Raw genomic sequence first — 15948 nt, forward strand, 5'->3', positions numbered from 1 at the left:
ATGACTTTGTTTTTTTAAATCATGAAGCCAGCATTCAACTGGCTGTAAAGACACCTGCTTAGTTTTTTTTTTCCTCTTTTTTTTCCTCTTTTTCTCAGTGGATTTGAAAATTACCCATATGAGCATTTTTGGCTCAGCCATATCTTTGGCGATGGTGCTGTTAAGTTTAGACGACTAAAACTACTTGGCCAAGTTTGACAAGCAAAGAAATGTTAAATCAATATTGTCTTGCTAGCTATTTCCAGAGCTTTCAATCGTCTGTCACAGTCTTTTTCACTGGCTGGAGTTCGCCCAGTTGTCAAGGACAACAGTGGTTGAACACCGGAAACAAGCTAGTAAGTGGACCTTGAGTTAAGATATTTTTGTCAAAGTACCATTTCCATGAACGTGCATGCTCTTCTTGGGTAATGTTTGGAAAAGATCCCGGTGATTGTCACATTAATGGAAAGTTCATCATTATGGTTAATGAAAACCAATGTTTACTGTCTTACTGTCAAATAGCAGCTTTAAACATTCAAAGTACAAAGGTTGATTCCTGGCTACATGAGGTGGAGTGTAAAACTGTTCTACTGTGTAAACCGTCAGAAGATGATGAAGTCACTTCTAGCAGTGAGCCTTTTGAGGAAGTTGTGTCAAAGTGTGTTAACTCTGTCTCGTTATGAGGACATAGGTCAGGTCGCAGGTCAGCTGACAATACCTGTATGTTGGTGAGGAGAGTCTCTATTGACGACAAGCCGTCTGGGAAGAGGAATGGTGAGGGGAAGCCAGGAGGTAGAGCCTGTCCAGCCAACGACAACCTCTCGTAGCTATCTCTTGCTGTTGGGGTACACAAGGGGTTATCATCTGCAAAAAAAAAAAGTAGCATTGGCAATTGATGAATCATTCATAAAATCTACTATTTGGGCAACAGGAAAACAAGCTAAGTAGCAGAATATGTGAACTGTTGTTGGCCAAGGTGACACATATTGACCCTTACTTGAACTGACAAAGTAGCAAACAGTATTGCAAATCCCAGCTCTCCCTTCTTCTTAGAAATATAGTAGACTAGCTTTTTGGAGATTCCTTTGTATCGCCTCTTCTCTAGGCCTGAGTGTGGGGTTAAACAATATCAACTAGGACATAAATCCAGCTTCCCCCATTTAAGAACTGTCATGTGGACTCCAAAATCAGAAGCAGGCCTGCAGTTCTACCCCAGAGGCTCGCGCTTCCTTTGTGTATGCACGCACGGGTGCCTGTCAAACCTAAGATGACATCATACTCCATTCATCACCGGCAGAGGGGTAGGGCCCTGCCATCTGCTGTCCAGCCTCTTCACCAGGCCTCAGAGGAGGAAAGAGGAGCAGAAGAGGGAGGGAGAGAAAGCAGGAGGCAGACCGACAGACACAGATACAGCCTGGTCAAACTAAAACAGTATGTCCGACACTGCCGTTTGCTGCCCCATCAGATCTGACACATGTTTTTGTCCAGTGAGCTTTTATCACGCCAACAATTTGTAAGTGCTACCATCTTGCAGAGAGACAGTTTATTAAACACATCCAGTCTAAAAAGGTCGCCACAGGAAGTCTGCACCATCAGCTGTTTAATTGTTAATTTAATGAAAGGGGGAAAAGTTTTATTTGTAATGTGGAGCCCTGGCTGTGTTGTGCACAGCACCTCTCTGCTCTCATCCAGTATTCATATCTGTTTATGTGGCAGGCTGAATCTTGTACAAACAGCGAGTGGAGCTGAACAGCCCTGCCTCTCCCTCCCATCAATATTCACCAACGCCAGCCAAGTGCTGGGAACAGCTGGTCTTACATTAATTAGTTTAAAGTATTTATTTCACCCATCCTCAGAGCAGATTGAGCAAAAACATTGGAGATTATTTCAAGCATCTGCAAATGCCCTGGAAACATCTCTGCGCCAAAAGTCGAGTGTTAGGATTCACAGTTTAGGTTTGTAATTTGGAGAACGTTTTTTTTTCTTTTTTTTTTTTTTTTTTTCTCTCTGAGAGGGGAAGATGGTGAAATATGCACCGCTGGTCCGTGGAGAGAGTAAACAACCTTTCTCCTTTTTCAGATGGAGTTCACTCCTGTTGATTAATTAGAATGGATGGTTGCCTAATGGATTAAAATTTGTTTATAATTTGACTTCATAAAAATAATGAATTGCCTACTTTTAAGAAGCCACTCCTGTGGTAATTTGTTTTGTTTGGTGCAGTCCTGTCTGCATTTTGAGGTGGGCGTCTGGGTGGAGATATAAAATGCACTCTCCTTATACAGTGGCATAACATGAAAGTCCCATTTTATCTCAATAAAATAACTAATCAAAGATCAAAAGCATTACAGTTGGCTCCAGCTCAGTTTGATATAGATGTATTGCATGCATTATATGCATGCATCACCCACCTCCAATAAAATCACCATAACAACTAGAGACGTTAGTAGACCTCGGGGAAAGGTCTGCTGTTGTAGCTTTGTAATTGATTTGTACTGTAGGCACTTTGTCCCTTATTTAGTGTTGGCATTAATCATAAATCATTGCTTTAACAAACTCCGGCTTCCCACTCAGCAGGCCTTCCCTCCAACACAATGTTGGATCACACAGAATATTTGATGGCTTTGTTGCAGGGGAAACAACCTGTCATGCTCTGGGAAAAGCAAACAGCGTGTTTTGTTCGACAGACTCCAACTACCGTACAGCACCTCTTGTCAGATAACATTTCCACCAGGAGCTATGCATAAGTAGCGGCATTTTGAAAAAAAAAAAAAAAGAAGAAACAAACGGGAAAGCTAATAAGTGACTAATTCAATCAATATAATCAAAACTGGCTTAATGAAACTCAAATGTAAATTCAAGCGAGCATGATCAAGATCTGTAGTTTCTCTGCTTCTAATGTTATCACCCAGCCAAACCCCCCCCCCCTTTTTCCCGGTGCCTGGCTGCAAATGCTGGCATGTGTTTGCATGTTTATTTCTCACCATCGCTCCAGAATCATTGACTTCAACTTAATTACAGCGACAGGCGTTGGAGTGATGGGGGCCGGTGGAATGGAGTACTCTGTTTCCAGGTGATATTTCTCCACTAGCAAGGCTGCCAACAGCAGCTGTGACAGCCTCTTGTGCTTACCGTACGGTAAAGGTACAGTTAAGGCCCCGGCTATGAAATACTGTGTGGAAAAACACTCGCAGGTCACCCCTGTCACAAATAACATTTCATGCACAACTGTTTCGGCGGATAATAGGAGCCACAAATAAAAATGGGACGCTGTAAATACAATGCATTCTGAATGAAATGCCATAATTTAAAACAACGCCCCCCTCCTCTCTCCGTCCTCCTCCTCCACCTTGCTCTCAATAGCTGCAGAGGGAGTCCTTGACAGTGTGCTAGCAATGATGAATCACCTATCCAGTTAATTTTCTCACTCCTCATGTGTTGTGCTGCTAAAACAGGGGCCCAGGAATTGACTTGACAAACTATGAATGTAAAAAATATCACTTGGAGGGATCTGGGCTTATCTCCAATTTACATGTTATTAGATTTGTGTTGCAAGCGGCACTTGGACCTCGCAAAGCTGAGGCAAAAAAGATGGGGCACATGATAACCGGAGATAAAACATGTCTAAAACCCACTTGAAAGCCTTTGAAATATTTGATGGAAAGTTGCAGGGAGTGGAGAGAAGCAGAGGAAACTGGCCTGATTTAAAATGTGACAGACACACATTGCAATCTGTGGTAAATCTAGAAGAAACCTTGGGAAATTTAGCTGCAATCTCTGGATAAATAGCTGTAATTGACCTTGGGAGTTGAAAATGTGCCATATGTTTCTGGTTCCTGTGTTTGAAACTGGGTCCCTCAGGACATTTCAGCAGAGTCCTCACATGAAGGCAGTGTGAGCAGGAGCAGAGGAAGATACAGAAAGACACACAAAAAGAGAGAGAGAGAGAGCGAGAAAGAAGACGAGAAGGATGCCAGGAATGAGAGATAGATGGTTGAAGACAGAAGATGGATGGATAGATAGGTGAAGCAGAGTCTGAGGAAGAGGAGGCTGGAATAGAATGGGTGTGTGGAGAATGAAAGACTGACAGAGAGGAAAAGAGATAGGAGAGAGAGGGGGAAAGAGAGCGGGAGTGCAGAGGTACATTTGGCCGGCCAGTCAGTGTGATATATTGACAGGTGAAGCCTTTGTCCTTGCAAACCGGTGTTCCTCCCAGCAGGAGAACTGAATGCTAAACCTGGAGGTTGTCAGCACAGCCAACACAAAGCAAGGCACTGCTTTTCACTGCACAATTACATTTGATTTGACCTGCCAGGGCTGCGGAGAAACCAGCCTCCTTCAAATGGAGTACTTATGACCTCTCGGACAGCCATTAGCAGCTAACACAGCATTATTCCACCTGCACTTAAAGCGCTGGATTTGGAAAATCTTGTCAAGGGAAATATCTGTCTTCTGGTACAAATGCAGTGATGCAGAGCTGGGCAAAAAAAAAAAGAAAAAAAAAAAAAGTAGTTGCATGCAATTTGAGCACTTTAAAAAAACATGAGGCTGGCTTATCTTGCAAATGATGTCTGCACTCTGAGGGGTCTTTCAGGCAAAATAAATTCAGCTTTAACTGCCTGATAGTTTTAAACAGGTACAACAGTAGGTCATAGGCTGGATATATTATTTTACGTCTCTTGTTTTTCACAGTTGTGAAAGCAGCTTTTCAACATGTTAACAAAGGTTGAAATGATTCACAATACCTGGACAGAAAAATTGTACACGATAGTATATAATTTAACAACTGGAGGGTTAAAATTGACTTGCAGGCATTGCATGCACTTTCCTTAAAGAAAAAGCAAAAGAAAAACCTGCAGGACACACTATGAGAATGTGTGTGATGATCCATACAAGACAAATTCCTTTAGAGTGACTATCACTTGCATATGTTGCACATATGTGTGTGTAATGTACTGTATACACTGCAAAGCAAGAGAAAAAACACACACACGCACGCAGACGTATGCAAACAAAAAAACAAAAAAACAAAAAACCTTCAAACGCAAACACACCCATTACACACATGCACGACACACACACTAATGTGCCCTCATCACATTTAAGCTAATTTCCTTTTCATCACGGAGAGAGGAAAATGAGTGTTTGCCCCATCCCTGCTGGGGGACAAAGTCAAGAACCCCGGTCGGTTTGGGCTAGATTAACAGGTAACATTTGGCTCCCACTCTCTTATCACAGCATGAAAATCAAACCGCGTGTTTTCCTCTATCGCTCTCTCTTTCTCCCCTCCCTAATGTTCCCTTCACTTAGAGATGAAATCGCTTGCTGCACAAACCCATTTGGAGAGAGGAGAGAAGGTGAGCGGGATAATCAGGCTGGCCACTGGGCCGTGTTTCCTAAATGCTCTCCAAAACATTACTGTGCACAGGCATAAAATTAGCGCCGGGACCTTAAAATGTTGACATTTAGCATGACTTTTTGGAGAGTGACACCCTCATATTTTCTTGTAGGATATCATTAAATTTCAACTGCCCTATGGCTGTGCCTTTCCATTAATAACCAATTCAGTGTGTCACTTCTCTCTCTCTCTCTCTCTCTCACCCTCTCTCTCTTGCCACCTTTTTAAAGTAATGAGTCCATTGCTTTGCCTTAATAAATTGAATCGTATTCTCAAGGCCATATGAAGATAGAGCCACAGATGGACAGGCTGCATGGAGGAAATAACCATAAATCCTTTACTGTCAGAGAGGCGGTCTGAGGTGACAAAAGAAGACAATTGCGATGCTCAATTGGGATCACAGTGAGATTACAAAAGACACAGTGAAAGGTTGATTCTCTCTGTTAAAACTGTCTTTTCCTGGCATGGATAAAGAATTTTTTTTATTGCTTTCATGCTGAGAAAATTCCTGCTAATGATTAAATGTATAAGAACTTAATCATGCATGAAGATTAAAATCCAGACAGACGATTGTCCATAATATTCTGCAATGGACTTTATGTATGACTCTACCAACAGCACAGAAAATTATGAACTACAAATTGTGCTTTTGGAGCATAGATTACAATATTATGGGTGCAAACAGTTAAAATAGATTTCATCATTTGTTGAACTGTTAGCTGGGGGAAAAAAAAGGGAGAGAAAGAAAAGTGAGAGAGAGAAAGAGAAATGGAAACAGAGAGAGCAAGAGGCAAGGGAGTAGAATCCGTGTTGACTTCCATTCAGGAGGAAGATATCTTGTCTTTTTATGCGGCCCATGTCATATTTATTGCATAAAGGTCAGAGTGTTCATTTGTTCAAAGTCAGCGTTTTCCCTCTCTCCTCTCCTCCATGTAATAAATGCAGGGGCTATGTCATTATCGGACCTCTGAGGATTACAGGCTTGGCTGACTGTGATGACTGCATAAAAGCACACAGGACTTTTGTTTCTGCCAGCGCACACCTTCAAATGAGCTCTTAAAGCGAACAGTAGTGGAGACAAAATGGCATTTTGTAGAGAGACGATCACAGTTAGAGTGGTCGAAACGGAGCGGGGCAAGGTGGTTGGAGGTGAGAGATCACAGCGCTAAATCCATGACCTTAGTTTTTTAGATAAACCAGGAGGCTAAAGCTCAGGTTGGAGGGTTAAAAAAAAATACTTGTGGCTCAAAAGAGGGAACGACAGCCAGGCAGACTTGAACAGGTTTCTGTAATTCACCTATTGACTACCAGCCCAAACTGTCAAGAAGATAACACTTGGAGAAGGACATTATAGTGAGGCACTTTGAAGGTGTTTAGTTTGTCTTTGCATATTGACTTCCGTTGACCAGGTCCATTTATTGACAGAAGAATCCCAGAGATTAAATTGGCCTCAAGTATTGATTGAGTATTTTGCCTGAATCATTCCCATTTCAGAGGGGGATCATTTGTACTGTATACCCCACTAATCTCTCTGACCCACTAATCATCAAGCCATTTATTTCTCACTCTTTGTTTAGTTCTCCTTTGTTTAGCATTTATTAATTCATTAGAGCAACTTCTCATGCAGCTTAACTTAGACAGTGACTGGGGAGTCCTGTTTCTACCCGATAGCAATGTGCATTCCAGTAAAATATGCCACCGAATATGCACCCAACATCACAATACACACGCCAATTACATATTGATAATTAAGCATTCAAACAAACAAACAGAGAGGAAATCCCCCGTAATCACCAGGTTTTAATGGAACAAGTATTAGCTTGGTGTGGTTGGCCAGATAGCCTGCTGTTAGATCAGAGCTTCGCTGGGTTTGAGAGGGGGGTTGGGGGGGGGGGGGTGTGGGGGGGTATAGGGAGACACATTGGTGTCATTGCCTGGCATTGCAATCCTACAGGGAGAGGCTCTGCTGTTCTGTTACTGCTGAACGAGCGTCGGCGATGGCTGGCGCTAATCCAGACTGGCTATACTGAGCTGCTTTTAAACGAAGATGAAAGAACAAAAGAGGAAATGGGAAATGTAAACTTTAAAAGGCCTGGCTTAGGAGCACTTGCTCCATGGCTGCCTGGTATAGAAGCTCAAAAATGGATGCAAATCCATTAGTAGTCCTGGTTTCACAGTTATAAAAATACTTAAGGGGTTTTAATAGGAGCGACGTGTTAAACGTGTGGAAATCTGTTTTGATAACATTATTCATAACACTGGCTTTGCGCTGTGTGAATTAATAACACTTCATTTACAGACGGAAGAAAGCTGGCATGGTATTTCCAGTTAAAGAGATTAATTTTTAAACACCTAATTGACAAGCTGGGGTTAGGCAGGATAAGCAACAGACTATAAGGCTGCAGCTGCAAAGTCAAGGTGACTGGAATACTCAGAGAAAGGCTTTCAAAAAGCAGAATAGAGAGCAGAGAGGGAGGGAGTGAAGAGAATTAGTCCTCAAGCACTTTTCCCTCCGCCCCCTATTCTTCCTCTCTTTATTAGGAATGATTTACTTTCTCAGTGAAAGGATATAAAAGCTCAAGTATAGCAGCGTAATTATCGCAGAGTGAAAATTTAAAGGTTTGACTCACAATGTCCTCAAGTCAGCGAGCAGACTGCCAGACGATAAGAGTGACTGTGTTCAACACTCGGCATCCAATTGGTTGTGTTTTATGGGCTTTGCCAAGGAAGAGCACACAAACAACACTCAGCTCTGCAAGTCTGTAAACATGATGGACTGTGGCAAACTACCAGGGCTGGTGTTTACCTTGGCAGAGCCTGGCCCTGGCATGTCGGTAGCATCACTTAATTACTGTTTACATGTAAATATTAAATTATACAAACAACCACACAGAATGTCTCCAAAAGTACAGAAATACACACTCAGGGTCAACCTTATCTGTCTGCAACAGTTGCTACTGCGAAGATACGAATTGTTTTGAATCACAAATTTTCTGCATTGTACATAATCTTCATAATTGTTTAATGCTGTTGTCCAAGGGCATTCGGGTAAATATGCTCCCACAATCTGCATAATAGCAGATGCTCAGATATGTAAAGCACACCTTGTGTTCTCAGGGAGGGAGAAACAAAAAAAAAAGAAAAAAAAAAAAGGTTATTGTTCAAAACAGTTTTATCAGGAGTAAGGACTGTGATCATTAATGTCTCCAGTCAAGACCAATAGATGATTGCTTTGATTACAGACCTGTTTCCTGACAGTCCAGAGCAGCATATATAGTAGAGCACCGGTGCCTACTGTGCATCTCTGGTATGGCTGAGTAAAGCACTTGTTCATTTGCAGTGAAGGGTAACATGAAACAGGCCTCAGCCTTCTGATGGACAGGGAGATTTCACCTTCGCCAGTGAATGATAATGCATTATTAAATTTGCCTCTCTGCTCACTAGATACACTTAGCTGACCACAGCATATTTATCTCCCCATCCGAGGCTCACGTCTTGGCAGGAGAAAGCATTCTGTCACTTTTGAGGCATTTCAAAGATTAAAAAGAACCTCTCTCTTTTCAACGTCCCTAAAAGCATCCCCCCTTTTCAGTGAAATGTGATTAGCAGGAGATGGTGTCACGCAATGGAACATTCATGAGGGGGAGAACAAATATCCAAATGAACTCCCATGTCCTCGAGGAATAGCCCCTCTCTGCACCATCAGCAATCTCGCTCACATGGGCTGGGGAAATTTGATTGATCCTCTATTGAATTATTTTTTTGCACTCTTTCATTTCAACAGGACGCACTGACAAGTTGTTTGATCATAAAGCATTATTGTCTGCCAAGTCACATTTCAGGGTTGTGATGGCTAATGATCTTGCCTCCTGACTTAGGGAAAGTCAGGTAGTCAGCATGTGTTTGAAGCTTGCAACGCCAAGGACATCGAGAGGACTGAACAAAACACTATGCATTAAAGTCAGAAAGATGAAGAGAAGGAGCTTACACGGAACATATCGAACTTTTAATGATACTGTACGCAGATACCATCAATGTCAGTGAAATATTTACACCGCGAAAAGAGCACAGAACTGATGCAGAAACTTTTGCCTGACCCAAAGTCCCTCAACTTCCTTTTTATCATTGCAAATGCTTATGCACAGAAGGAACAGAACAAAGACTACAAAGGCTAAAAATCACTTTTTTGTCTTTTTCATCTTTTTTCAAACTATATCCCCTCTCTCTACATGAGCCCAACAGCGTCCACAGTCTCTTGCCCAAAGCAGCTGTATGGTAATTGACTGTGACACTTGTACCTGCTCCGCTTCCTCATTCAGACTGTAAACTGGGACTGCAGACGACGCACAGCGCGCCAGCCCCTCAGCCCATCAACTGGACATCGAGGCAGCATCCATCCCGACAAAGACAAGGCGTGGCAAGTCAGCTTCGTCCATTGTGGTCACACCAGCACTGGACGCATCAGCGATTGCTCGGTTGATAGCAGGTATGAAAGGAAGCACCTCTAGGTGACATAATACACCACAAGCTTCCATTTGTGCTTGGGAAGACATTATGAGTGCATCTCCTGTTGTGTCAACAAGGATATATAACGTTTACCAGGGAAGTGCCAATATCATATTACCAGTGATTCACCCGCTTTTAAAATATGGTTTACAGAATCAGTTTACATGCTGTAGTTGCCTCTGACTCTACTGTCAGGCATTTCAGCTCAGCGTAAAAGAGATGTGGCATGCTTAACTGCAGTGGGAAGGCTGAGGTAAAGTGGTGAAATTTGTTGTTGGCAAAGTGCTTGCAAACTGCCACATGGTATTTAAAGAAACTCTTAGACTTCAACGTACATGCATATGGCTTGTGTTTCAAACACCTTTTCCCCAAGGAAATAAAATGATGTCAAGTGTTTGATGTCCAAAGTGAGTTTACAGCCAAAGGCTTCCGTACCTTTCAAATTTCCCCTTGTTTGTCAGCTACCTGCTGTTTCACGAGACAGAGGCTTGTCGGAAGCTATCGCCACAGACTTTCTGTTTGAAGCAATTCAATTAGTCACATGTGAGATAACACTTAGCTTTCTACTAGCCTTTTTTCTCACACATCATCTAATCTCCCTTTTTTCACAGGCAAAATTTGGACAAAAAATAATCAAGTTCAAACAACACCCCCCAAAAAAAAGACTACCATCTGGTTACTCTGCACTGGGTGACACAACTTTGGAAACAGTCTTTTTTAGATGACAACAAACAGCCTTTGTCCTTCATCACCAGAGATGACATGAAAAAGATGAGACATGTTCATAGGATGTGAGTGATGTGACATTATAGTGGTCGTCTCTGAGGTGTCTGGCTATTTAAATAGCCTCCATATGAGCCGGGGCACTGCATCCTTTCTCTGCGCTTACTGTGCTCTCTTCTAAGAGTGCATTGCAAGAGATTAATTTAATGCTCTGCCAGGATCATAAAGATCAAACAAGTGGAGAGATATCATTAAACCATTGGAATGTTATCTCATTTATCTAAACAAACTGATGCGATGAACAAGCCTAATTAAAAAGCTCACCATAAACAAAGCTTCGGATGGTGAGGCCTCTCCCCTCTTTAACAATGGAACACATTTATTTTATTAATCTAATGCATCATGTATCATATCATTACAGTTCAATATATCTATCATTAATTTTATTCCCTTCACTTAAAGCTTTTATTGGAATTACTTTGGTTATTAGTTGGTTCTAATGTATTGGTTACCTCTGAATCTGGCTGCTACAATCTCTCTTATCTCGCTGCATAAACCTGTGCATGTTATTCAAATTGCCTCATTTATTATGATAGCTTCCTCATGTAAATTGTGCTGACTGCTCGCCCTTGCACAGTCCTCATTAGACTAATGAAAACCTTCAAACGAAAAAACTAAACAACCTGCCAAATAAAGGTCTGGGGTTATTATGAAAATTACAACTGTGGGAGCCGGGAGAAGCTCTCTTCATTAATTCATGCTCAGCAAATTGGTAACTAATTTAGTTGCACTCCTCTGCATTAATGGGTTATTTTATAAAAATGTTTTCCACAGCCTGAGACCTCTGGTGCACACACTGGAGAGCTCAGAATCCTAATCAAGTCCAGTGACATATTAGGAATTGACAATCTCAAAGATAATACAGTGTGTGTTTGCAAGTGGATGTGTTGTGGGTCATCCATCCAGAATTGGTGTGGATTGCCTGGTCATTTGCTTTCTCCTCTAATCCTACGAAGAAATTACAGTCCATTTGTGTTGATTATCTGTGTATGGAGGAGGCACTTCAGTGAAGATGCAAGATCTCTGCTGCTGAGGAAACATTCAGTTGATTTACTATGTGGACACTTGGTTAAACCTTCTTCTTTCTCTCTGTTTGTGCTGCTATGTTTGTTTGGCTAAATCGTTTCTTTTTTTCTTTTTTTTTTCTTCCCCACACACAAACACTCTTAAACACACTTGCACACACATACTCACACATGTGCACAGACAGTTAGACAGTTTGTGACCCACAAATTCAGCCCCTGATCCTGCTAATTATTACTATTCACTGCTTCACACCCTGTGAGTGAAGGTCTAACACTGATCTTCACGTCAGCCCAGCCAACAGGGAACATACAGCCCAATGATTTCCATAGTGGGTTTAATATCATTATCAGCCTCACCCCACCCTGCATCACCCAGTACAGCACATCCCAGCTCCGCTAAAACCAACAGAGAATACTAAAATCTATTATTTGCTTCATTTTGTATTTAATCCGCCACGCTTAGTAGATTTCTATCCGTTTCTTTCATTTTCATTTTCCTTTTCTTTTTTTTTTTTAATGCCTGGCAAAACTATAATTAAATAAGCCCAGCAATTAATAATAAAAAAACATTTACTCTGGACATTGTGATTGAAGTTAACATTTTGAATAATCTTCCTGCAGATCAGAGTTTGTGGGGGTGATAAGAAATAGCACCACATGTAGGGCTGATTATAAAATATAAAAATATAAGTGCTAATTTGGTATATGTATTTAAAGAAATCTGATGTAACGCAAAATGCAAAATCTGTCTCAAAACCAGATTATATGAAACCTATTTCTAGTGCTAACAAACCGTAGCAGCACTGTTTAATGTTTTTGTAATTACTCCAAGAACTTGGAGACTGAGCAGCATAATCAGTGGCTCTACTTTTTTACTGTCCCTTTTCTCCCCTTTTTGTTAATGTAAGAATATTCTGGGCCATCCACATCTGTTTACTGTAACTGCAGTGAACAGTGTCCTGTTACAGCAAGGGGCCATGGGTTCATGGGTTCATGGGAACATAAATTCTGAGTACAAATTTGTGGAAAGTGATGAGAGCCTTTCAGAAAAGACATGTATAACATGCAGAACATTGTTAAAAAGAATCCACTTCACCTATAGATTTTTTGTGGAAGGTGTCACATTAAATGTCATCTATAATGGCATCTATAATGTAGGGCTGACATGTGCTGTAAATGTAGGGCATCTGCACTAGGTAGACACACCTAGACTCGACTCTGTGGAGTTCCAAAATAGAAACAAGAGCAAGAAGAATAAACAGAGAAACTGCTAATCCTGTATTCACAAATAGTTTTTATCAGTATTCAGGACCTTAAAAGATTTTCTAAAATGTTTCTTGTGTTGAAAAATTACACTAGGCATGCAGAGTATTTTCTGACAGATCAACAACTGATGAAATTAGAGTTATCTTCCGTTGCAACTGTTACAAAAATATCCTTTACTGAAGTTGATTAAACTCAGTTAGAAGACATATGCCACTGTTCATTTTGCAGTGGGAATATTGAAAATCCTTGTTTAGACTACATGACTTTATCATAGATTTTCTTTTTAATGAAACTTGGCTCACCTTTGTCAGCGTGCATCCTCTTTGCTTCATGGCTCATGTCGTGGGCCAAGTCTCCCTCTTTAGGTCCAGGTGGAATGTTGGGGGACAGGCCTAGCAGGGCTTGGTTCATGGACAGGCCATTGTGGTGTGCCGCTGGATGGAGATAGATTTCTTTAAATAGGACGAAAAAGAACAACAGTTTTCACAACATGTTTGGCTCTTGATCTGCGTGGGGAGGTAATAGAGAGACGTACGTATCCTGTCTGAGGAGCTTTCTGTGTGTGCTGGGGAGCTGGACACACTGCTGCTGCGGTGGGACGATGGGTGACTGCCTGGCCTCCTGTTGTCTTCTAAGGAAGGAGCAGGGGAGGGACTGTCCGGCACACGTTCCTGAAACCCCAGCAGCCACAAAAAAAAAAAACACACACACCCAAAGTAAATATCCAGTGCAGGCTGAAACATTACACCTACCGGGAGAAGCGGGTTACGTTTAAACTGTCTAGTATTAAAACTTTGCCGCTTTGTGCTTTAAAATTTACCTTTATAACAGAGGTGACCATTCTGGAGGGCAGACTCTGACCCTGTGCTGCGGCGGCCATGTTTGCGATGGTGCTGAGGTGGTTCATCTGGCTCATCGCCATGGTGACGGAGGCTGGGGGCAGGCTGACAGGGATCAGGGGGTGTGGCATCATCATGAAGGGGAGTTCCAGGCCTGAGACACATGAAGAGGTCGTTGGTTACTCAACGATGCGTATTATGAGTGCGATATTCACCGGGGAAACTTCTGAGTCTCTGTCTGAAAACTCAAAACCTGCCGCTGTTCAGTCAGCAATCAGTCATTTCCATCAGTGAGATACCCTTTAAAACTGGTGTCCAATAACACTAAAGCTTTACACTGCAATCCATCAGGAAAAAAAAAATTGGAATAATTCAAATTAATTGCTTCTTGGGTATCCTTACCATGTTAACATAATACACATAAATGTTTTACAATATATGTTAATAATAGATTCTACTGCAATAATAATAAAGAAACCGGGGATGATAACTATATACACAGTCATTCAAAGACCAAAGTTTACACAGCAGTAAAGTTGCATCAATTATTCTATGATGAATAAAAAAGAGCATATTATGGAAATTGTCTCAATATTTACATATAAAAAATATCACTGTAAAAACAAAGGCAATCTTGAAAGCCATTACCCAAATGACTAGTTAAATGTGCTAATGACAAACAAGTACCGTCAGACTACAGTATGGCAATGACTTTAGGCTAATTATAGCAGCCCATATACCAGACCAGCGAGAGAAGAAGAAGAGAGCGGCACTGAAAAGAGTCACTTTCAGCTCGCACAATAATGGGATTTTCATTTCTTTCTCTTTTATATCCACACAAATTATTCCATTACAACATCAGAGATATCTTACAAATGTTTTAAATTATTCAATTGCTGTCTGGCAATAGACGCCTAATTGGGAAAACTGAAGACATTAGTAGTCTGAAAATGTAAAGAATGTCTAATAAAGATACCATAGGGGGTTAGTAGTTAGTCAAAATATGGCCCTGCACTGTGCTTCTGAATGGCTTAATGAAAACAAGCCAACTTTCAAAGGACATGAGCGCAGACAGAAGGTCAAAGCTAGGTGTCTGTACCCGACCAACCAAGGCACACCCCCCCCTCTCCCCCTCTCTGCTCTATGGGGACTTTGAACTGGCAGGATCAAAAGTGACTGGGAACAGTTTGGTCTCATTCCTCCGCCACTCAGATGCTTTTCCTCAAATGCTTTAAAGAAAACCTCATAGACACTATTGGATCTGATTGAGCCTCTCTGTTGATTTTTCACTTCTTTTTTTCCACTCTCTCTTGGCAGCCTGGTTCAAGGTAAAAAGCTGCGTGAAAGAAAGAGGGAGAAAAAAAGATACTGCACTACAGAAAGCTGATCCACAAAACAACTCCACTCTTCTTTTCTGACAAAACATCAGTAGCCAAAGGGCAAGGAGATCTGCATGGCGAAGCCTCTAAAGAGAAGGACACTGGTTGAAAATGAAAGGACATGAGAAGTACTCCTCTCTGTCATTCCCCTCCTTCCAAAAGAAGCATTGATTTCCATAAGAAAGATGGCATGCAGTTTCTCAGTGGCGAGTATTCCCAAACAATATAAAGCAGGGGAGATTAAAGAAAGACGGAAGCCAAGCAGCACCTTGTATCAGCGCCTCTGCTGTAGCTCAGACTGAATCAATTACTACTCAGCAGGCTAAGCTCAATTAAAAAACACCACAGAGGGCCTGATTGCGGAGGTACTTACTGTAGGACAACATGAAGAGGTCTAGGCTACCTATCAGCCTTTCAAGGCCACTCAAGGGCCAGAGTGAAGAGACTTATTCTGCCTTTGAGGTGGATACATTACACCAATTCAATCAAATACGGCTACACGGATAAAGACACATGGTCTTAATCGGTCAAATCAATAAAGTACAAAAAGAGGTGGGGAATCAAAAAAAAAAAAACTATCTGTAACTCACTTTATATCTACTTGTTGGTTTCTTTGTTGTCGCTTGTACTTGATGGTATATGTATTTCAGCGATGTGTCTCCACCTGAAAGACAGCCTGATGGGGAAACACTGGACCTCTGTTCCCTCCAGTGGGTATTAGTCTCGCTTTCAGTGCCTGTCCAGCCCCTTTCATGTCACCCCATCCTAAAGCGGTG

General features: G+C 41.6%; 1 protein-coding gene across 3 annotated transcripts in view; it reads right to left on the bottom strand.

Annotated features, from left to right (window-relative positions):
• Nucleotides 1-15948, bottom strand: part of dachd (dachshund d) — a 93238-nt gene that overhangs the window by 10242 nt on the left and 67048 nt on the right. For 2 of the 3 annotated variants that reach the window (XM_056389201.1, XM_056389202.1), the window contains exons 4-7: nucleotides 13775-13947; nucleotides 13490-13625; nucleotides 13257-13388; nucleotides 698-843 (exon numbers count right to left, since the gene is read on the bottom strand). In XM_056389201.1, coding sequence (XP_056245176.1) covers nucleotides 698-843; nucleotides 13257-13388; nucleotides 13490-13625; nucleotides 13775-13947 — 587 coding nt within the window. Of the gene's footprint in view, nucleotides 1-697; nucleotides 844-13256; nucleotides 13407-13489; nucleotides 13626-13774; nucleotides 13948-15948 lie in introns of all 3 variants that reach the window. The other variant, XM_056389200.1, reaches the window with a different exon arrangement.

The sequence above is a fragment of the Seriola aureovittata genome, chromosome 11, assembly GCF_021018895.1.
Source record: "Seriola aureovittata isolate HTS-2021-v1 ecotype China chromosome 11, ASM2101889v1, whole genome shotgun sequence".
Lineage (NCBI taxonomy): Eukaryota > Metazoa > Chordata > Actinopteri > Carangiformes > Carangidae > Seriola > Seriola aureovittata.